At 37.5% G+C, this 23492-nt stretch overlaps 6 protein-coding genes across 6 annotated transcripts; 4 read left to right on the top strand and 2 right to left on the bottom strand.

Moving 5' to 3' along the window:
- Positions 1 to 790: 790 nt before the first annotated feature.
- On the top strand, positions 791 to 3645 carry GCK72_012734 (uncharacterized protein; the record flags this gene model as incomplete). The annotated part of the gene is made up of 6 exons (XM_053729357.1): positions 791 to 862; positions 2091 to 2142; positions 2227 to 2315; positions 2963 to 3272; positions 3329 to 3447; positions 3499 to 3645. 6 exons carry the CDS (start codon positions 791 to 793, stop codon positions 3643 to 3645), a joined length of 789 nt encoding a protein of 262 aa, XP_053584129.1.
- Positions 3646 to 7301: 3656 nt separating this feature from the next.
- GCK72_012733 (uncharacterized protein) lies at positions 7302 to 11198 on the top strand (the record flags this gene model as incomplete). Its single annotated transcript, XM_003097415.2, has 7 exons — positions 7302 to 7562; positions 8352 to 8497; positions 8549 to 8630; positions 9754 to 9950; positions 10658 to 10782; positions 10895 to 10965; positions 11040 to 11198. The coding sequence occupies 7 exons, from the start codon at positions 7302 to 7304 to the stop codon at positions 11196 to 11198; spliced, it is 1041 nt and encodes a 346-aa protein (XP_003097463.2).
- A 1776-nt stretch (positions 11199 to 12974) lies between these two features.
- On the top strand, positions 12975 to 13885 carry GCK72_012732 (uncharacterized protein; the record flags this gene model as incomplete). The annotated part of the gene is made up of 2 exons (XM_003097373.2): positions 12975 to 13453; positions 13780 to 13885. The coding sequence occupies 2 exons, from the start codon at positions 12975 to 12977 to the stop codon at positions 13883 to 13885; spliced, it is 585 nt and encodes a 194-aa protein (XP_003097421.2).
- Positions 13886 to 14940: 1055 nt separating this feature from the next.
- GCK72_012731 (uncharacterized protein) lies at positions 14941 to 15458 on the top strand (the record flags this gene model as incomplete). Its single annotated transcript, XM_053729356.1, has 2 exons — positions 14941 to 15305; positions 15362 to 15458. The coding sequence occupies 2 exons, from the start codon at positions 14941 to 14943 to the stop codon at positions 15456 to 15458; spliced, it is 462 nt and encodes a 153-aa protein (XP_053584128.1).
- Positions 15459 to 15520: 62 nt separating this feature from the next.
- GCK72_012730 (uncharacterized protein) lies at positions 15521 to 17196 on the bottom strand (the record flags this gene model as incomplete). Its single annotated transcript, XM_053729355.1, has 3 exons — positions 15521 to 15796; positions 16346 to 16829; positions 17153 to 17196. 3 exons carry the CDS (start codon positions 17194 to 17196, stop codon positions 15521 to 15523), a joined length of 804 nt encoding a protein of 267 aa, XP_053584127.1.
- Positions 17197 to 19801: 2605 nt separating this feature from the next.
- On the bottom strand, positions 19802 to 23185 carry GCK72_012729 (uncharacterized protein; the record flags this gene model as incomplete). The annotated part of the gene is made up of 5 exons (XM_053729354.1): positions 19802 to 19947; positions 20002 to 20179; positions 22630 to 22699; positions 22815 to 22952; positions 23133 to 23185. 5 exons carry the CDS (start codon positions 23183 to 23185, stop codon positions 19802 to 19804), a joined length of 585 nt encoding a protein of 194 aa, XP_053584126.1.
- Between the last annotated feature and the right edge of the window lie 307 nt (positions 23186 to 23492).

Below are 23492 nucleotides of genomic sequence, written 5' to 3'. Positions count from 1 at the left end.
GATACGGAGATTATTGACTTTCTAAATTGTACAAAACGGACCTCCCTGTTCTTAGTGAACGTCTGCTCGGGCCAGGTTGCCCTCTTCTTAATGTGTATTTACTTTGCGAGGACCTTACTGTTGGCCTTAATGACGTGGCAATGGAGGACTGACCTCTACCTCTCCCACACGGTATCCGCAGGAATAATAGTAGTGCGATTAGCCACGTCAGTAAGGTCCTCGCAAAATGAGTACAAATTAAGAGGAGGTCAACCTCTCATAGGGGGTAGTCTGTTGCCAAAGCAATCGGTCTGAGCGGATGGTATACAATAACGTTCCTAGTCAGTGTAAATAAATGACGAAATCAGTTTAAACTGATAGTCATTCATACTATTCACGTCAACTAGTCGAAAGGAAATGATTATCGATATAGTCATAATCATTTTGGAAATGACGAAAACGATAGTCGATTCAGCTGTTTCGTCAAAACTTTTAAAAAATAGTCGAAATAGTATGAACGTAAATAGCCGAAACGTGAGTATTTAGAGCAGAAAAAAGGAAGAATGTCAGAAAATTTTTAAAATGAAAACTCATTTTCTCAGTCATTTGCGTCGTTTTAATAGTTGTTTTTGTATCGGAATCAATCATTTACGTCGTTTTGATAGTTGTTTTTTCATTTCCGATAGTCAAATTACACTGTGTTTTTTAAATTATGATATTTTGCTTATCATTTTGCGTCATTAATCGCGTGACGAAAAATGACTAACTAATGATTAGGAACTCTAGTATACAAGATACAACTTTCAGAATTATGAAAAACCGTCCCAAGTCGTTGTTCCATGAAACTGCAAAATTCGTTGCTCTTTACATGGATACGGACGTGGTAAGTTAATTCTGGATAATGCTGAAATCTCACGCATCAATAAGTCTAGACTACAACTCTACTTCCGCTGCCCATTGTTCTGGACTGTTCACAGAAGTCAGACACTTAGAATCAGGGATCCCAATGTTCGGTCGGACAAGTTTGAATTGGATGGTACTATCTACAGACTGGGAGTGATTACCCAGTACACAAATGAGCCAAATCCCAACTTGGTAACTTCGAGAAACTCTAGAGGAGGATTGCAATCGGATGTTGATGTCTACGGTCTACCAATTATGATACTAAACGAGACCAGGAATATGCCTAATAATTATTTCTTATTTCGGAAATCCTACATACTTAAAAATCACAGAGGTTCAATATTGTGGATAAAAATGTTCAAAACCTGGATGCATAAATCAAATGTAAAACTCTAGTTTCTTATTAACATCTGTGTGATTCTTTATTTCTATGAAATTAAAAAATCTTTGCTTGGTCATAGTCGAATTCTACGTAATCAATAAAATGTTTATTTTTTTATAAACTTGACTCGCAAAATTACCCACATTGTTACAGCTTCGGATTTTGGCAATGGCATGAAACAGAATTTGGTGTAGATTTTCTTTTGAATTTTATTTACAGTTGCAGAACTTTGTGATATCGAAGTTAGGTCTTTATTAATAGTGAAACAACGAAAGATTCAAACATCAACTTTGAAATATTAATGACAACCTTGTCTAGAATCAAAATTCTTATCGTGGCAATTTGTGTCTCCACTGTATATAATCGTGATAGTTGATAAAAAGAAACAACCGGCTGCAAGTGACACCGTTCGATAAACTTATCACTCTGCTCGGTCAATTACTTTTCTGTTACTTTTAGTTTGCTTTCCACATGCTTTCCCCTCTGACGTCGTTTTCTTTACCCTCTCCCTTAGTAACCGTCTGTCAGAGCATATTTCTTTTATTTTGAAATGTATTCCAATTTCGGAGCCCCAAGCTTTTCATTTTGAACTTTTTGCTTCCAATGTCGCCGTTTCTATTTTTTCTCCTTCTCATCGATTTGACATCCAATAGTGAAGGAACTACTCAAAAAATGATAGAGGTTTGGGGGAGACCAGAGAGTCTCTCCAAATGTGTGGCCCAACCTGACTTGACTTGGAATTTGTGTGTGCCAACCTGTTTCTCAACAGAGAGTTGTGTGGTAATTTCTGGTAATTGCTACTTACATGAAGCTGGTCTGATTTCAGATGGCTGTTCTAGATAACACTGAGACATGTTACACTTGTGGATTCAGTGATGGTATGTCCAGCAAACAAAAAGAGAGGATAAGGCGAAGGTGGCGTTTAAAGTGAAGGTGAGCAGTATTGAGCCAAGAAGTTTTAGCAAAGTTCGTGATGCAGGTGGATGAAAGTTTAGTGGACAAGTGCCCAGCAGGAGAGAACCCACCAACTTTTGATGGCGTGATGGCGGAGGTGAGTTGAATGATGAAGGTAATCAAAGACGGTTCAGTATTCTTGATTGAATTCAATCACATTTTTGTGAACTCGATGAAACTGCAAAATAATCGACGTTTCGCAACCACAGCGCATTTGCATATTTGTTGAGTGTACCGAAGAGCTAGGGAACATATTTGAAAACAATTAATTAGAAGAAAAAGTTATCTCGTTTTTTGACCAAGCTAGGTTAAACTATTGCCAGTTATGGTTGTGAATGTTTTAGTTTCGAAATTTCGCAGTTGCGAAACGTTGCAGTTGCGAAACGTCGCAGTTGCGAAACGTCGCAGTTGCGAAACGTCGCAGTTACGAAACGTCATGGACCGTGCATTTACATGTTCACTCTCCCCGAAGGTGTCCGCGTCGCCGCATGGTCCAACACAAATAGTCAGCCAGTTACGAAATGCGGACCGTCTAAGCGCCTGCGCGAGGACTTCAAAAGCTGGCTACGGACGTATGTGTGCGTCATATACGGTTCTTTATAAGCTTGTCCGGCAGTCGTGTCCTTGAAATCCGTTGATTAGAACGATTAAACATAAAGAACAGAAATTCCTATATATCAGAATATAAAGAAACGGCATACTTTTCAGTGTCAGTTGACATTCACAGTCAGACACCTTTTACAGGGTGACGCTTCCACAACGACTCCTGATGGCATGATTCAAAACTACACCATAGCTTACACTGGCACCGGATGGAAGTTTTCAGTTTTCTGTAAGCGTGAAAATTTGGTGTTTAAGGAAAAATGTTTCTACAGCTATGAAGAGATGCAAAGAAGACTTTTCTTCTATAGAAGACCAAGCATCGATTGGTGTATTGCGGTGGGCTACACACAGTACATCAACAGTTCCTACTCTCAGTCCTCAATTTTCTGCAAAAAATACAATTTGGAATTCAGTGGTGTGGCTAGTGCTGCTGAAGTGGAACGGCTCGTTTGTAAGTGGATTTATTTATGTGATACTAGGTTTGATCTCAAAAAATTTTTAATTCAGATCAACTCAATGCTCTTAGAAAACGGTTAAATGTACGTATCTTGAACGCGTTTGTAGACGCTCAGAGGACCACGGAATGTCAGGCAACGCCTACAACTAAGAAATGTATGAGTATAGAAGTAAGCATAACTTTTTTTTCAAGAAATCTTATATCTCGAAATTTTTAACAGGGATTCACTACTACGGATAAAAGTGTTCAAAACCTAGATGCCTATCAGTTTATGACAGATGCATCTGCTGGTGCGACAACTGGGAAACAATGTATGGTGATGATGGGAGATGTTGTGAACGATGGGAAAATTGATTTTGTGGAGTGAGTTGTGTACTACAGTACCATGCAGTAAGATATACAACTAGGCAGTTTTCAGTTGAAAATTACCGACTTTGAAAGGGTGTTACGGTATCACTGATTGTCCCACAAAATAAATTATGAATAAACCATACAGAACAAAGATAGAGCTTTATTTTTGTAGTTGATGACTTTTGTGTACGCTTACTCCCTAAAGAGTTACATAGCGATAAAGTAATTTCTCCCTCAAATCGACCAATTGCAGTGCAAAATAGAGTGATTTTTGAGCTGTCTCCTTAAAATGATCATAACTCTTTGGGGAGTGTCCGTACAAAAAAGTTTTAAACTACAAAAATAAAGGTGTACCTTTGTTCTGTATGGTTTATACATAATTTACATTGTGGGACAATCAGTGGTACCGTCTCAAAGTTGCTCACATTGAACTGAAAAGTCCAAATTGGATATCTTGCTGCAGGGTATTGTCAATGTAATGGTATTCCAATTTCATATGTGTTTAAGCGTTTTCAGTGAAGCCGAATTTCTGATTTTCAGATGCGAATCCAACTTTCCTTTTCCAATTTGGGGAATGCTATGTGGTCACAAAGCTTTTTCATAAATATCGTTCACTCTTGAAAATCGAAAATAAATCATTATTTCATTCACAAACATTACATAAATCAATGTTGAACTTTAGTTTCTTATTCATTTTAAACAAAAAAGTTGAACTTGATCAAAATTTGAGCTTTCACACGGGCCGCATAAAAGAACACTATAAATCAACGTCAGTAGTCATGAGAGATGAAATAAATGTCAATCGGAAAGTTTATGTATCACAGGAGAAACTTTTCTGCCTGGAAAAGTCAACATTTCTTTGGGAAAAATTTTCGTGAATTTTTTGAATAGCCGAATTCTCAAACTTTCTTGAAATTTAGAGCTTATTTTCTCGTAATGTGCATGCTAGTTCAATTTTTTCGTTACTATTTTTCAAACTTGTCAACGGACCAAAACGGCTCGACACAGGTTGTTGTAACTCGCTTCAAATTGAATTTCATGAGCTGAAAAGTATACCAAAATGTAGATTTCGTCGAGATCTATGGATGTGACCTAATAAAAACCGGATGGCTCGTCGTTAATGTACCGCTGGCCGGGCTATAATGATTTTTTTTTTGAAATTTTTTCGTTTTTCGGCATTTAATCCCCGGTCTCCGGTACATTAACGACTAGCTATTCGGCCCGTATAGCCCTGTCATAGAACTCCCAGTTGACAAGTATGTTCATGAGAAGGAAACGAATAAATACGGATCCATTAGAATTCATTCAGTTGTTGAAACTGTGAAGAAGCTGCGGGAGAAAGCTTTCTGCTTCGAAAAGTCAGCATTACTTTGGGAAACATTTTCGTGACTAATGGCGACATTGATCACTTGTGCTCAAACTTACTTGAAATTTTGAGAATTTTCTCGTAATGTGCATGCTAGTTTAATTTTTTCGTTACTATTTTTCATACTTGCCAACCGGGTCATAGGTCTTGGTCAAATCTATATTTGTAACCTAACTCGGACCCGCCGTACATTAACGACTAGTCATCCTTTGGGATATTTTTCAGCTCCTGAAACTCAAGTTGAAGCAAGTTACGCGCCTGGCAGGTTGATAAGTATACTATTTCCAAACATTTAAAGTTAAAGATTTCAGCAAGCAATATGGAGAGGACTTCCCTTGAACTCAGTGCGATTGCCAAGAGAGGTATTACTCTTACCACTAATCGTAACGTATTCACGTTACTTTGCTATAATTATCTGAAACTATAAAAACATAATAAGATTTTTAAATAATTGGTATTGGTTTTCAAAATACTTCGATTATTGAAAAGTGTTTAATGTTTCCAAAATGTCTTAAGAACACAGCTTTAAAGTAACTAATATTTAAGAATTCTACAGCTGTATCTCTTTTGAAAACTACAAAATTTTCGTTGTTAATGATAATTCAAACACCCATATTTAAGGAAATCAAAAAGTTCGATGAGCAAACAACTTTTATTTTTTCTTCTCGAGAACGTCATTATTATTGAAGCCGATAATTATGGGAAGCAGACATTTCGAATATTCAAGAGATTAAAGTTTTAGTTTTTCTAATCTAGATCATATGGTGTTGAAAGATATTATTTCAGTTTTTCTAAAGTTTCAGAGTTGCTTTCAAAAGGGCCATGTTGAAAACTTTTAGTAATCAAAAAACCTACCAATCAAAAAACTTGCAGATTTTTAACTTAATTGTAAATCGAGAAACAGTAGATGTTTTGTTTCTAAAAACGTTTTCCGTTTTACGTTTTTGCGCCTGAAAAAATAGATATTTGTCAAAAAAAGATAGCAGTTAGTTTTTTGAAGCGAATAACACTGATTCAGATAGATGACCTTCTGTTATTGTGTTTTGATTGAAACAGAAAAATTACTTTAACATTTTTGCTATTTTTAGGAAAAAATACTTGCTGTTTCTCATACTTTTTAATAATTAGATCTGACTCGACACAGAATTGGGTCAGAAAATCAGTATAAAAACAGTTGTAACCTATCAAAGTGACCAAAAATTCATTCTTGCGGTGCATTTTTTGAGCGTAAAAATGATTTTCTTTATTTATTTGCTCTGATTTCTTTTTTATGATCACCAGAGCTGTCAAAAATTGGAACATAGTCTCTTAAATAGGCTGTCCAAACAAAATTTGTAATGTGACTTATAAATATATTCAGCAGCTTGAAAGCACGGATCGTGTAAAAATTTCTAATTTCCTACAACCCTGATGACATCTAACTAAGTAAGAAGCTTCTCCCTTTCCCCCAAAAGTTATGTTACCAAAAAAAAAATGGTTTCCCTATTCTTTAATCTAAATGCCAAAAAAGTTAAATCAGTCCTCTGTACCCGTTTGCCCACTATTTGTTATCGGTTCATGAACTCGTGGCGGGGGTGTTAAAGGCGCACGGAATTTATTTTTTCGCGGATTGGTCTTGTAGTTGAAAAATATCAAATGTCCGGTTTTCGAGCTTTGTATGTCTGAAAAGAACAGCAAACAATATTTTCCTCTTCAAAACCATTTCGATACAATTAGAAGCGCCTTTAACATGCCCCCGCAAGTGCTCACGTACCGATAATATAAGTACATTATTAGGCCCCGGTTTTTATGGCTTTGACTTTATACTAAATTATTTACAGGTGACTTGAACTCCCCATTGGAACAATCGCAGACAACAGGCAAGTTATTCAAAACAAAAATATATGTGTGTTCTGAAATTCTTGAGCTCCTACAACTTCCTCGTGCCATTCCGGTTATATTTGATTAGAAATTCCTTTTTTCTCCCTCCATATGCAATAATTTTTCCATAAGTGTTTAACATGCCTTTTTCGTTTTATTTGAGTCAAGGAAGTTTTTCAAAGAACACGACCAAAAAACCTTCTGGAAATATGTATACCAGGTGTTTTTTTTTGTTCTAGACATTTTAATGAATTGGTCAGTCTGAAAATAAGGAAGTTTTACTTAAGAATCGTGAAACCATCAAAGTTTTTTATTGAAAAATTTTTAATAACTGGGTGAAGTGGTAAACATTTTTTCTCTGTTTTCAAAACTTTTCATATTTCTTCAGTCTTCGTTTTCATTTGTTTGACAGAACGTGTTTTTTTTTTAATTTTCCAGTTACCCCCATGCTCTACACCAATCAAACCGCTTCTGAACTTGACGGATACCGATGCACGTCTTCTGGAATATTCGAGGCGCAGACTTCGATTTGGATGAAAATCAATTTCGTGTTCACGTTTCCTCTGATTTTCATCACGTTTTACACGAGTATTTTCGCGTATCGACGACTGAAATATAGGAATGTCTATTCCAGTGGAACACAGTTTATACTGTATGCGGTCTTGTTCAATGCGAATTTGAATCAACTGGTTTATTGTGTGATTAGAGTGAGTTAAGAATTAAAGTGGGACTAGAAACATTTTTTGTTTTTTTTTGTTTTTCACAATTTTTTTCTGTTTTCGATTCTTTTCTAAAAGCCAGATTTTTACTGAACTTTGTTAGGAAGAGTTGGTGGAAATATCGGAATTAGGAAGTGTTTCGAAAGATCTTTTTGGAAATCCCGAAAAAATCTATGAATATGTAGTAGAAACTAATAATTCTGTAAGTTTTGACACAGATGGGACGTTTTGGCACCGGCACGTTGGTTTTGCTTCTTTCGATTCCGCACAAAATATTTTTTATCATCCTGAACATATTTGAAATTTTGGAAATTTTGGAACCAAAGTTTTTCCGCAAAAACTTCCCAAAAATCGGAAATTATCCGGCAAAAACAGTTCAAAAAATGACGGAATTTCCGATTTCCGTTCCGCACATTCCTCCGATGAGTGTTGTTAGAAACATGATCGATATTTGGGTTGGTCAAAAGACTTGACTACAAATGCTCACGGTTCCAAAATGAGCTTTGTGACCTTTTCCAACTATTTGTGTCAGTTTGACATTTCGAAAAAACCCAATAAAAACGAAAATTAGGTCAACTGGCACCTTTCTCAAAGCGTTAGTCAAAAACTGTTGGGTTGCGAAGCGTCATGGTTACGGAATTGACAGTTGCAAACTGTACCAGTGGCCAGAGATATAAACAACTACTGTTCCGAAATATCAATATATCCACATGCTATCTATAACATAGATCCCATCTTGGAAATTGCCACTTTTGAAATTTCAGCTAATAATTTCAGATCCGCCACCTCTTCCAAATCATCAACTACTCCTCCGACCCGTGTCTTATTGAATTCCACAGTACCGAATGTTTCTATGACAACAGTCTCTACATGTTCAGCAACTATTTTGCCACATGGCTAGTTTGCTCGTTGACTTTCGATCGGTGTGTTTATGACAAATCCAAGAATAGAAAAATATGAATAATGTCATTCAGATTTTTGGCCTTTTATGCGAGAAAATTATATGTTGAGCAGGAGAAATCGAAGAGAATTGCAATGATGTTGGTTGCCGGCGCGGTGAGTTTTTGGGGAACATACGAGTAATATGGAGTTTTAATGGAAACCATTAAAAAATGGAAATTCCCAAAACTTTTATGAGAATAGTGAAACATTCATTAAATTTTTTATAACAGCATACAATTAATACAATTTTTCTCAAGTGAAAGTTTAGGAACCAAGTGAAACAGTAGTTTGGATATCATGTACTCGTGTTCTAGCGACCTCAATTTTTAAAGAATAAATTAGAGCACAACTTAATTTTTGTACATAGTTAACAGCTTTTTGGTGCAAGTTATTTCTGAAAAAGTACGTACATATGACTAACTTTGGAAAAATCTGTACCGGCTCGTAACTCGCGCCAAAATGAATATTATGAGCTGAAAAATATACCAAAATGTAGAACTCGGCAAGTTCTATGTCCGTGACTCACTACGGGCCGGATGTATATTCGTCAATATGCCGCGGGCCGGGCTAGAATGGCTTTTTTGCCCATTTTTGCGTTTTTCGGCACTTTTTCCTGGCCCGCGGCACATTAACGAATAGCCATCCGACCCGTAGTAGGTCACGGGCATAGAACTCGTCGAGATCTATATTTTGGTATATTTTTCAGCTCATAATATTCATTTTGACGCGAGTTACGAGCCGGCCCGTGTCGGCCCGTTTGAGCCCGGTTGACAAGTATGCTTAGAATTGCTTATGCACAAAAAAAATTATGGATATCATAACATTGAAAATCTAAATTAGAACTAACCGATCTGAAACAGAAATCATCCGATTGGAATTCTTGTTAATTCCCAAGCCGGCTTCAAAAAAGGAGCCAATTTTTTTCAAAATTGTTTTTGACATTTTTTCAAATTTTCACCAAAATTTTAATATTTTTGATGATTTTTCAAAATTTCTCCTGATTCTGAATTATAGACTGATTCATAGTCAAAAATGTGACTTTTTCGCAAAAAAATGTTTTAATTCGAAAATTTTGAAGTTTGGCGTCAATTGGATCTTCGGGCTTCATTTTGCATACTAGTTTCGGCCCGGTGAATACGATGTAATCTCTCTTTCCACTAAAATGTTTCGTGAAGTATATCTTAATCAATTGTGGTACAACAGTGAAATAATTCTAAAAAACCGCTATTGTTTACAGATCCTCTTCACCCTCATCGGCCACGCTCTCATCTACTTTGGAGTAAACCGTGCTGGATATGTGCCCTCTTGCCAATACCCACCACACCTTGCATTGAATGGATTTGCGATTATGACTAACCTGAAAATCATGTTCACAATTGCGAATTGTGTAGTCATTGTGGTTTTGCTGTTTTTGATCATAAGAAAGGATAGGATGTGAGGAGAAGATTTATATGAGCTGGGGGGTTTTCCAAGAGAAAATGTCTGTTACAAGAAGTTTGCTTCATTTTATTCGTATTGTAAAATTACTGTGCTTTTTCATTAGTACATAAAATCACAACTAACAGATATACAGTACCAGTAAGATATACGATTTGACTATTTTCGGTTGAAAATTACCAAATTTGAGAGCGTGTTACGGTATCACTGATTATCTTACAAAGTAAATTATGTATAAACCTTACAGAACAAAGGTTTTTGATGAATCATATAGATCACATGTAGAGCTTTATTTTTGTAGTTGACAACTTTTTTGTACGGACACTCCCTAGCAAGTTACATATTGACAAAGTAATTTCTCTTCAAATCGTCCCATTTCAGTGCAAAATTGAGTGATTTTTGAGTTTCCTCCTTAAAATGACCATAACTCTCTAGGGAGTGCTCGTACAAAAAAGTTGTCAACTACAAAAATGAAGCTCTACCTTTGTTCTGTACGGTTTATACATAATTTATTTTGTTGGACAATCAGTGATACCGTAACACCCTCTCAAGCTTGGTCACTTTCAACTAAAGTAGGTCCAAATCTTACTGCACGGTAGATAAAGAGTTCAAGTTTCCAAAATATCTCTGTCCCAACTATGAAATATAGAAACCCTAACTTGAAATGTATCAATATTTCTTCCGATAAACTAGCGAACTTTCAGAATCCGTCAATCTGTATACGATACCAATACAAGATACAGCTCATACGAAAACGTGCTCACCACAAAATCAGTGTTGATCATTGCAGTAGCTCAACTGTTCTTCTCGTGTCTTTCTTCAGTGGCAGGTAAGAGAAAGGATAGTTAAGATCTGAGAAAACAAAAGGAACTGCAAGTTTGTAAATTTTTAATACTTATCACTTTTTAGAAAATGCAAAAATTATTAATTCTTGTTTTCAGTGACCATAGTTCGAACCTTTGAAGCTGGAATGTCAGAATACACATACCATATTTTGACACAATATGTCACGGTGAGTTTTTTTTTGTTTTCAATTACCATTTTTCTTTATTAAATCTATTCTTTAAGTCTTCCATCTCATTACAGGGTCTCCTCTACGGCAACCTGTCCATCCCAATACTGATCTACTTAAAAACCACTCAATGTGTGCAGCTTCGACATCGAAGAATCTCGAAAATGACGAAGCAACCGGACGTATTGGAGAGTCGAATGTTGTCGTTGAAGAATATGTGGGAGAAAGAATAAATTGGTTTATCTTAATTCATAAATAAAGAAAAACGTGTTTCAAAGAGAACATGAAATTTCTTGTTTGATGGGTTTTTGTGTTTTATGGTCTTAATATTTTATTCCTATTAGTTTCATGGCACCCGGTACGAATTTTATCTAACAGTAAAGAAGTGTCCGGAACGCTATAACAACAGACGAAAGAGGCAATTTTCGCGTTGCACATTTTGAATTAATGAACGGACTATACATAAAAAATTTTCTAGAAATAAATTAATTTATCGAAACAGTTTTTTTTTCCCAAATTAAAAAAAATTCTGTTCCCTTTTCTCATAATGCGTTCTCCATGTTCCCCATAGATTCAGACACTTCGACATGTCATACGGTACTTTGTAAATTTTTTCATCGAATCAGTGACTAAAATGAACAACCGATCAAATTGAGTTCGGTTAGAAACATCATTTTCGAAAATGAATTGAATAGAGCTTATCAACCATGGAAAACGGTGTCACTTTATAAAACAATGTTTCAAAACTATGTTTTTTTGCCAAACGAATGTATAATACAATTTAATGAAATCTATAAGACAATACGAAATCTTTTATTATTTTTCTAACAAGAATATAAAAATTCTTTAACTCAGAACATCTGTTCACTTTTTTTCATAAATTTTTTACAGTCTCCTATTTCTCATTACTAAATGAAGCTGGATCTATTAGTTCTGGTATGATGGAAGACCACATTTAACGTAAAAGCAAAACAGAAAAAAATCAGGATGAATTACATGGGAAAGCGGAGCAAATCTAAGTAGATCGTCTCTGTCAGAGGAAAACAATGTCTTTATAGGGAATTGCGGGGGTTATACATGACATGTGAAAGTGTATTTTATAACATTTTTCCTTATTCACGAGCATCAAGAAATTCATTATTGTAAATCTCATTTTAGCGTTGGAATGACAGCAGGTTTCCCCTTTTTTTGCATTTTTCGACATGCTTTTGTAGAAAATAGGAACATAACTGTCAAACAAAGAGGAGGAATGTAGAAAAATGGGAAAACCGTATGTAAAATGGGATAATTTTTGTAGTTCGTGAGTAAAGATAAGTATGTATTGAAATACACTTTTACATGTCATAAATTATTGACCATCCAAACTATTTTTCAACATGTCAACCTACTAGAAAACATTTTGAAAGTGTAGAAAATAATTCTGGTGGTTTTAACTACGCGATATGTCGTTCCAATTCACGGCCACCATTGATTCTCAAAACGCCTGATAAAAAGTAATACGCATATCACTTTTTTATAAAATTTTCTAGTTGAGGGGAATAACCAATGCTGAAATCTGTTCAAAAATTTGCTTTTAATGCATTTCAGTTTCACAAGTTTTGCTTCACCAGACCATCTAACTTTAACTACTGATTGTACCACTGATTATTCAGAACTTGTCGAGATCTACATTCTTATTGTTTTATGTGTATACTTTTCAAATAAGAGTCAGTTACTCTCTTACTGAACGCCAACTATGCTGAAAATTTCAGTTTCAAATATTTTGTTTCAATATGTGATCCAGTGAGAATATAATACCGATGGAGATGAAGCGATATCTGCTTTCTTTAAAAGTTGTTTACATACAACCAACTGACTACTGAACAAGATTTCATGAATCACCAACAAATGATGTTATCCGTTGACCCAATTTCCCCCAACAACTGTTGTTTACCCCACCTTCTGGCTCTTTGGCATTTGAAAAGCCAGCCCAGATTTCTTTTCATTCTTCAACTCTTTCTTGTCAGAAAATGATTATATTCTTCGTTTTTGCTTTTCTTCTACTCCCAACTATCCACTGTAGCAGTGATGACCATTCTCCACTTGCTAAAAACTTTACTCGAAACTTATACGCTGCCATCATAAACGATGCCCGTCATGAATACTCAATTGGTCTCCAAATCGCCAATATGCAAGAAATCCGCTACGACATTGAACTCGAACAGGAGGCAAAGACATTCTTAAAGTGTGAAGATATCAAGCACACCTCGAATTATCGAGTGTTCTTCCTGGAAAAGAGACTGCAAACTCAATTTTTGAGTGAGCCTGATGCCAGATTGATTATGAGGAACAAGACAAAGTTGCTGGAAAACGAGGATTTCAAGAAGAATGCAGAGTTCCTTCATCCTCTTCAAGCTGGCGTCGGATGTGTCGATTTGCTTTCAAAGTGTCCATTCCCTGGGAAGCAGCTGTTGAACGAGGCTGGAGTGGTCTGTTTGTTTGGTCCCAAGTGAGTTTAGAAGGGGGTTTCTAATAAATGTAAAAAAAAGACAAGGTACACTTCTTACAACCGCGTTTCGAAGAAAATTGTGTGCGAAATTAAGAAACTCAAAGAAAAAGAGACATGTTTCGGTGCACCGGTGGATCGCGGTTGTAGGATTGTTAGTAAATGTCACTAATTGTATATTTTTGTTAAAAGTTACTTGAAACATTAATTTGTCAACTTTTGGAGAATTTCAAATGTTTCAAATAGGAATTATTAAATTGTTGATCTGAATTGATGTTGTTCACATCATTGACTATTTCAAATTTCTCATTACTCAAATGTTTTTCCAGAAACACTGATCCAATCTCCGAATTCAAATATGGAAAACCGAGATCCCAATGCGCGAATGGGAAAGCCGATAGTGGGCTGTGCCGTCGACCATTTACATACAACTAGTACTAATAATTTGAAATAAACTTGTTTTGAATAAAAGATATTGCATACAGAGTATTCTGCTAAACTTTGTGGAAAATAATCTTTGATTTTCAGGAATTTCCGATTTCGGACTCTTCCTGTATTACTGGTGAGGCTCTGGAATAATTTTTCTGTGGTTTTTGAAACAGGTTTTATAAGAAGAACTTTCGAGCATACAGTTATGGATATCTGCTCAGTGAAAATATTTAGGCTTTCCATCCGGACGGGCGTTTCTGCGGGCGGCCCTCGCCCGCCCGGCCGCGACCCGCCCGTGCCTGCCCTAGCCCGCCCTAGGGTAGACTGGCGTGACAAAGTTTGTCTCTTTAATTTATTTTTTGCACAGTTTCAATAGTATTTTGTCAAAAAAAACCTATAGCACTGTCTTCCTAATTAAAAAAAAGAAAACAAAAAAATTTGCAGCGGTGGGGTGAAGAAAGGAGTGTGTCACGCAAAGAAAAGAGAGCCGGTGGGGCCGCCTTAGGGCGGGTCGGGCGGGCATTTCGCCGCCCGGATGGAAAGCCTAAAAATATTACCCATTCGCCGGTGGCTGACTGCTTGCTCACAGTTCGGCCCGGGACGTGGTGTGGGTCCCGTTGCGAATACCGTACTTTTAAAACTTTTTACTGGTAAAGTACGGTAGAAGGCAGCCATAAAACGAAATTTCGCAACGAGACACACACCTTATTCCCTGGTTGAACTATGAGCGAGCTGTCAGCCACTGGCGAATGGGTAATGAAACATTGTTAGAGATTTTGTGGCATTGACCTGGTCCAAAAATATCTTCAGATAAGATAAGATAAGATAAGATAAGATAAGATAAGATAACATCATATTGGACCACAGACACACAACCGGCCACATTTCTCCTTCGCCGCCCTCTAACATCAGTTTTCTACTTTTTGATTAAATTCCTACTAGTCTGACTCTCGACTATGATATTTACGTTTACAATCGCTCTACTTCTTCTTTCAAACTCCTCGGAGTCAAATGGTCAAAAGGCAATGTCAAAAAGTGAAAGAAGATCTACATTCGTTGCAATGATGAACGATGCACGGTACGAATGGTCGATAGGTCTCCAAATTGCTAATATGCGGGAGCTCTCCTATGACATCGAACTCGAGCAAGAAGCAAAAACTTTTTTGAAATGTGATGATATAGAGCACGGCTACAATTATCGTGTCCAACTGCTCTCTCCTGGATACTTCCCACCAATCTTACCATGGCCGGATGCCAGATCGATCAAACAAAATGAAACCGCGTTGTTGAATGACAAAAGTTTCAAGTTGCGAGCTGAATTCCTTCATCCCAATCAAACGAAAATCGGCTGCGTCGATTTGATTTCGTACTGCCCTATTCCTGGAGAAGACCGCAATGCTGCTGTAGTTTGTTTATTTGGTCCAGCGTGAGTTTTTGTGCATTTAAGATTCATTATTCCATCCATAACTAAGCTATTTCCAGAAACACTGACCCGATTCCAGCATGGATACTAGGAAAACCGATGTCACGTTGCCAAGACTCTGTGAAATCGGATAGCGGTCTGTGCAGACAACGTTAAATTGTATAGTTTTTGATTATTAATTTGTTATGCAACAATTTCAAATGAAATTCATTATAAATTCAGAAAACACTTATCGCAAAATTAACACTTCGAATTCCATTATTAGTTGCAGTCATGGAACTCTCCTTCTGCCCTTTGGAAACTCCAAAACAGAAATTCCATTGGGGTGGAAGGAAAATGAAGTAACTGATTGGGGAGATGATAGTGGTCAAGGTGAATAGGATAGAGGGAAGGTACTGTACGTGGATTGGGTTGAGGATGGTGAAATGCATAGCGAAGAAGAGGACTGTTCCAGTGAGAATGAGGATGGGGATGGAGGATTGGAGATGCGCGGTCTGGAATTTCAGAGTTATGTATGTACATAGATGGTTTCGATTAGTAGAATACGCGTTTGATGGGCTGATCAGATAAGTAAAAATGAACCAGATTGTATCAAGAATTTGGAACAGTACTTATTTTTCTAACTACAGTACCATGCAAAAAGATACGATCTTTGGCTGTTTTCTGTTGAAAAGAACCAACTTTGAGAGGGTGTTACGGTATCACTAATTGTCCTACAAAGGGAATTAAATATAAACCATACAGATCAAAAATATAGCTTCATTTTTGTGGCTGACAACTTTTTTGTACGGACACTCCCTAGAGAGTTATGGTCATTTTAAGACAACAGCACAAAAATCGCCCTATTTTGCACTGAAATTGGCCGATTTGAGGGAGAAATTACTTGGTCAAAACGTAACTCTCTAGGGAGTGCTCGTATATAAAAGTTGCCAACTACAAAAATTAAGTTCTTTGCAGGGACCATCAAATAAGTAAAAATGTACAAGATTGTATCAGGAATTTGTAACAGTTAAAATTTTTTAACTAACTGGTATTTGGCTCACCTCTAGTAGCTTCCGATGAAAAACGAATGCATTTTTCGACAGCCTCGCGGTATTTTTCCTCATGAACACCACCAAATTATATCGAACCAACAAATAAAAAGCAAACACCAACACTGAAGATATCCCCAACAGTACCAAAACCGCCCAGCTTGACTTCTCTACCACCCATCCTGCCATCACCTGATCGCTAGGCTTCGAGAATATTTTCGGTGCTTTTGAAATCTTATTTTCAGCGAACATGTTGATCCATATCACACTGTGGATTAGGTTTGGCAAATAGCAGGCTACAGCAGCGAATATCACTTTTTGAGTGGGGGGAGCAGTCCGATGAAGGATGCAGTAACGGAAGAAATAGGAAAATACGAGCCAGATGAGGTTGTGTTGGAGAAAACTGATAAATAGGATGTGTCCCGAGAAACAGGAAATATGGGAAGTGCAACACCCTCTTGAAATAATAAGAATGGTGTCTCCAGTGCTGAGAAATCTGAAATTAGGAGGATGACTAGTAGAAAAAAAAATCCAAAAAAGAGTTGCCTGCTGCTGGAATCGAACCAGCGTCGCCACGGCCACAACGTGGAGTACTAACCACTATACTAAGCAGGCCGAAAATTTAGGTCACCAGTGGCACTTATGAAAGTCGGTAGTTGAGATTTTGATATGACGCTGCTCCCCTCTTTTCTAAACGCCTCGGCGAGCCACATCTGACTATGGTCTCGTGGTGTAGTGGTTATCACATCTGTCTAACACACAGAAGGTCGGTGGTTCGAGCCCGCCCGAGATCAGTTAATCTTTTGTTTTTATCCTTACCTTTCTAACAGTAATCCACTAGTGCCTGCAGCCAAAATATCCATTACTGCTTTCACAGAAATGACTACAGAACAACATGTCATTATCTTCTTTCTTTTTACGAACAGAATAAAAATTAGAATAATATTCAAAACAACTCCAAGAAAAGAAATTGTGAATTGAAGTATAAAATATCGCATTTCTAGAATAATCCAACTGTTTGGGGAGGCATCTGATAATAAAAAGTGTCTCTCTTCGAACTGTCCTATACCGGAAATTGGGTGGAGGAGTGGAGTCGGAAGTGTACAACATACCGAAAACCAATAATGAAAAGAACAGGGAACAGTCAACGTTTTCTTATTACTTTTTTAAACTAGTGGTAAAAAGGGTAAATTCTCCGGAACTAGTGCTCGCGAGGATGAAAAAAACAAAAAAAACGAACTGATCTCGGGCGGGCTCGAACCACCGACCTTCTGTGTGTTAGACAGATGTGATAACCACTACACAGGTAAAACGGGGAAGCCGAGAAATGGGGTGATCGGCAGCCCGGGGGAGACCTGCCAGGGAACAACTGGCAGTTCAAACCCCGGGCTGCCGGCAGCCTGCCTTTGGGCTGCTGGCGGTTCAAAATTTGGGCAGCACCTACCCCCTATTATTGGTATTATACTTCGTTCTGAATACGATTTCTACCTAATTAGTCCTATATTTAGTTATCAATGTGTTTTAATGTAGTATTGTAATTCCTTCATCGTTCATTTTCCCATATTCTCCGGACTTGTGATTTTTTTTCGATTTTCACTCAATCTCTTTCACTTGAAAACAAGTTACGGCTGATAAACAGAGATGTTTTTAACTAATTTTCTTTTTGAAACGATAACCTACCGACTTACCTCATTTCCAACTGAAAACATATTAATTTCGTTTCAATAAGAAATTTAGCGAAACAACCCCATTTTCATTTAAAGGTGTTTGAAAACCGACTTCCGCCACAAGGCCCAAAAAATAAGAATTTTCAACCGATTTTCATTTCGGAGCAGTTAAAACTTACTTACTTACCTTTTTATCCACCTGAAATCATATATTAGACTGTTCCGAAATGAAAATCGAAAGGAAACTATTTTGATTTTCGAAAAGCCGATTTTCGTTGCCAAAGTCCAAATTTTGTTTCGAAAATAGCTTCCGACAATTTTCAATAGATACATTTAACTTTTCTCTACATTTTGTAACTTGTTTTCAGTGAAAAAACTCGAGTTTAAGCGAAATACGCTTCGAAAATGGGAAAAAATAGTGTCGGCGAATAAAATAAATGTGATGTGGATTTACGGTAAACAACACGCTCGGCCGGGATACCGGAGTGTCGTTGCGCTTTACAGCAGAGACTTCACTGCTTCGCTGGCTGTGAGTCAATTACTTATTAAAAAACAGATTTTAAAGCGAATTTTCACAGAAAACACAAAAAAATCAGAGAAAGAACAGAGAAATAACAGATTGTTTCGAAAAAAAAAACTTTTCTACAAGTGTCGGAAAACATAGAGTAGTTTCATTGTTTTAACACTTATCAAAATTTCAGAAGTGTAACTGGAAACGTTATGTTGATTCATGAGTCATTTAGCACTCTGGCTAAGATTTTCTAACAGTGGGAATTTGGAAAAACTAAAAAGAATTGAAAGTGACAGTGTATAATTTACCGTAACACCTCTAATGAGGTGTCCACAAAGAACTATGTTCAACGCGGTATATCTTTTTCCTTAAAGGAGATATCAAAAAGTTGCCAACAGACAAAACATAGCTGAATACTTATAAAATATTTCTTCAGTTGGAAAAAATGTGATAGCTCATGAAGCAGTTGAGATATTGAGCTCCAAACTCTTCCTACTGGGAGCACCTATATTATAGGTATTACTGTATTTAATCTTGTTATCCTAATCTACATTCTATGAAAACGTTATCTTCTTATCTCTTTTCTTCACTCTATCGGAAATCTGATTACAAGAACTTGTTAAAATCACTATAGACATACACCCTGAACCACCATTCGGCCGCCACTGGCCTGCCAACAAGCAACCACTGACCAACCCGCGGTTCTTCAGCCGCCGTTCAGCCGCCAATCAGCCACTTTATCAAAATTATTAAATTTTTAGAAATAAAGACTGTCATTAGACTAGAAAGGATTCTGAGGTATCGTACATAAATTTTTTTCCACAAAAGTTGCGGTTTTCTATAGAACTCTAACAATTTTTACTTTGGACCACTTTTGGACTGTTTGCGGTCTGCCGGCCACCAGTCGGCAACCCTTCAGCTGTTCGCGGTTTTTCGGCTGCCGACCGGCCATCCTTCGCCTGTTTGCGGTTCTCAAGCCGCCGACCACCCCATTTCTCGGCATCCCCGTTTTACCTGTGTACACCACGAGACCACGGGAAAATGGAGGTCACCGAGGCGTTTAGAAGAGAGAGGGAGCAGCGCCATATCAATAATTCAACTGCAGACCTTCATAAGAGCCACTGGTGACCTCAAATTTCGGCCTGCTTAGTATAGTGGTTAGTACTCCACGTTGTGGCCGTGGCGACGCTGGTTCGATTCCAGCAGCAGGCAACTCTTTTTGGTTTTTTCGCATTGAAGATCAGATCAATCGGTTAATTTTTTTGTGTTATTGAGAATCACATTCAATGTTTATTCAGATGAAATTCTATTGAAAGACATGAATATCTCATTATTTCCTTCTGTTCTCACTTCCACTTCTGACGCCATCGCCACGTCATTTTGTTCTTGTTCAGCATCAATGTTTGGTTGGATTTTGTGACTGAGACAGAAGAGTTCTGAAAACAAAACGTGTTCTTTTGAAACTGAACATGTCTCAAAAAAAAACTCACTGAAAACAAAACATCGGTAGTGCTTGATGACGTAGATGACCGCTAACGGGTCGAGTACAGGGTAGATCACAAAAGTTATACCAGCTATATTGGAGAAAAGTCCAAGTTCTATGTTGAAAATAGGAAAAATGAAGTAGATAAGTGATGGGAAGTACAGGAATATGCATGGTACTGTGCTCTGAAAATCTGAAATTCGATGAACTAGAAAAACAAAAAAGAAATGCCTGCTGCTGGAATCGAACCAGCGTCGCCACGGCCACAACGTGGAGTACTAACCACTACACAGGTAAAACGGGGATGCCGAGAAATGGGGTGATCGGCAGCTTGAGAGCCGCAAACAGGCGAAGAATGGTCGGTCGGCAGCCGAAAAACCGCGAATTGCTGAAGGGTGGCCGACTGGTGGCTGGCAAGCCGCAAACAGCCCAAAAGTGGTCCAAAGTAAAAATTGTTCGAATTCTATAGAAACTCGCAACTTTTGTGGAAAAAAATTTGTGTACGATACCTCAGAATCCTTTCTAGTCTAATGACAGTCTTTATTTCTAAAAATTTAATAATTTTGATAAAGTGGCTGACTGGTGGCTGAACGGCGGCTGAAGAACCGCGGGTTGGTCAGCGGTGGTTCGTTGGCAGGCCTGTGGCGGCCGAATGGTGGTTCAAGGTGTATGCCTATAGTGATTTTAACAAGTTCTTGTAATCTGGTTTCTGACAGAGTGATGAAAAGAGTTAAGATAAAATGTTTTTCATAGAATCTAGATTAGGATAACAAGATTAAATACAGTAATACATACCTCTAATAGAAGTGCTCCCAGTAGGAAGAGTTTGGAGCTCAATATCTCAACTCCCTCATGAGCTATCAAATTTTTTCCAACTGAAGAAAAATTTTATAAGTATTCAGCTATATTTTGTCTGTTGACAACTTTTTGATATCTCTTTTAAGGAAAAATATATACGGCGTTGAACATAGTTCTTTGTGGACACCTCACTAGAGGTGTTACGGTAAATTATACACTGTCACTTACAATTCTTTTTAGTTTTGCCAAATTCCCAATGTTAGAAAATCTTAGCCAGAGTGCTAAATGACTCATGAATCAACATAACGTTTCCAGTTACACTTCTGGAATCTTGATAAGTGTTAGAACAATGGAACTACTCTCTGCTTTCCGACACTTGTAGAAAAGTGTTTCTTTTTTCGAAATGATCTGTTCTTTCTCTGATTTTTTGTGTTTTCTGTTAAAAATTCGCTTCAAAATCTGTTCTGTAACAACCAACTGACTCACTGCCATGCGTGAAGCCTTTACTGGAAAGCGCAACGACACTCCGGTATCCCGGCCGAGCGTGTTGTTTACCGTAAATCCACATCACATTTTTTTTTCGCCGGCAGTCATTTTTTTCCCATTTTCGAAGCGTATTTCGCTTAAACTCGAGTTTTTTCACTGAAAACAAGTTACAAAATGTAGAGAAAAGTTAAATTTATCTATTGAAAACTGTCGGAAGCTATTTTCGAAACAAAATTTGGACTTTCGCAACGAAAAACGGCTTTTCGAAAATCAAAATAGAGTTTCCTTTCGATTTTCATTTCGGAACAGTCTAATATATGATTTCAGGTGGATAAAAAGGTAAGTATGTAAGTTTGAACTGCTCCGAAATGAAAATCGGTTGAAAATTCTTATTTTTGGGCCTTGTGGCGGAAGTCGGTTTTCAAACACCTTTAAATGAAAATGGGGTTGTTTCGCTAAATTTCTTATTGAAACGAAGTTAATATTTTTCAGTTGGAAATGAGGTAGGCCAGTAAGTTATCGTTTCGAAAAGAAAATTAGTCAAAAATAACAGTCGTAACTTGTTTTTATGAAAAAAGATTGAGTGAAAATCGGAAAAATCACAAGTCCGGAGAATATGGGAAAATGAACGAAGAAGGAATTACAATACTACATTAAAACACATTGTTAACTAAGTATAGGACTAATAAAGTAGAAATCGTATTCAGAACGAAGTATAATACCAATAATAGGGGGTAGGTGCTGCCCAAATTTTGAATCGCCAGCAGCTCAAAGGCAGGCTGCCGGCGGCCCGGGGTTTGAACTGCGGGTTGTTCCCGTTTGAACCTCCTCCGGGCTGCCGATCACCCATTTCTCGGCATCCCCGTTTTACCTGTGTATACTAAGCAGGCCAAAATTTGAGGTCACCAGTGGCTCTTATGAGGGTAGGTAGTTATCTTTTTGAGATGACGCTGCTCCCCTTCTCTTCTAAACGCCTCGGTGACCTGCATTTTCCGGTGGTCTCGTGGTGTAGTGGTTATCACATCTGTCTAACACACAGAAGGTCGGTGGTTCGAGCCCGCCCGAGATCAGTCCTATTTTTGTTTTTTTTGCAGTTCCTACCTGAATCAAAAGCGCCTGAAAAAGTTCCTTCTGCAATTGCATATGATTCGACAGCTGGGCAGTCGTTTTCGATATCCGTCTATAAGTGCGAATCCCGCAATAAAAAATGACAGAGACAGGTGTTACAGATAGTATTAAAAGGAAGAGACACTTAAGAGAGCACCAGTCTAGAATAATTTCACCTGTTGAGCTGTCTCTAGTCTGAAATTTGGAGGGTTATGAGAGAGAAAGCGTGGGAGAGTTGACTCACGTAATAGGTCATACGAGAATAGTAGACAGTTGAGTTCTCCGGGAGCTCGAATGTGGAGAATAAGGATTCTCTGAAATAAAAATTTTGAAAACATTCTGTTTCAAAAAGTTCACATTTTCATGCAAAATATTTTTTAGCGGTTTTTTTTTCCATTTAGCTCTGGTAGCCCACTGTTATCCACTTACCTAAACCCGTCCACTCTTGCTCCTTCCATTAGATATCCACAAATGAAAGCTATAATTCCAAAGCATATCGAGATAGAGATCATTGCGGCATACCATAACGACATTCTCCATGAATTGAATAGGCATATATTTGGGTTTCTGAAAAAATTTGGGAAAAACCGAATATTTCTGAATACCATTTCTAAAACAGGCTCGTTGGAGCAGTAAGATTTTTTAAAATGTTCTGAAAATGAACCATGAGAATTTTCTGAATTCTAAGTCACTAAATTGAAATCTTTGTGAAACATCCATTCAATTCATTTACAACATCTAACTCACTTCGTCATTGCAAAATATCTATAAACGAATTGAACGGCCAACGCGACAAACATCATGCAATTGGATGAACACACGAGACCTGCAAAAGTTTTTTAGTCTGGAATTTTTAGGAAGTGTGATCTACGAGTCAGACTTGTGATAAACATTATTTAAATGCGAGTAATAGTTGATTGTTTAATCAAGGAACCAGAAACAGGACATTTACTGAGGAGGAATACGTTTCTTTATAACTATTCTGAAACAGATATTTTGAGGAAGACCAAGTTGATTTTCAAATTTTCATACTTGACAAGGTCTGGCCCGGCCCGCCCGAGAAGGTCCGGGCCGGGCCTTGGAAAATTTTTGAAAGCCCGGCCCGGC

Source organism: Caenorhabditis remanei, chromosome IV (assembly GCF_010183535.1).
Source record: "Caenorhabditis remanei strain PX506 chromosome IV, whole genome shotgun sequence".
Classification (NCBI taxonomy): Eukaryota; Metazoa; Nematoda; class Chromadorea; order Rhabditida; family Rhabditidae; genus Caenorhabditis; species Caenorhabditis remanei.
This window is presented reverse-complemented; position numbering and strand designations above follow the sequence as displayed.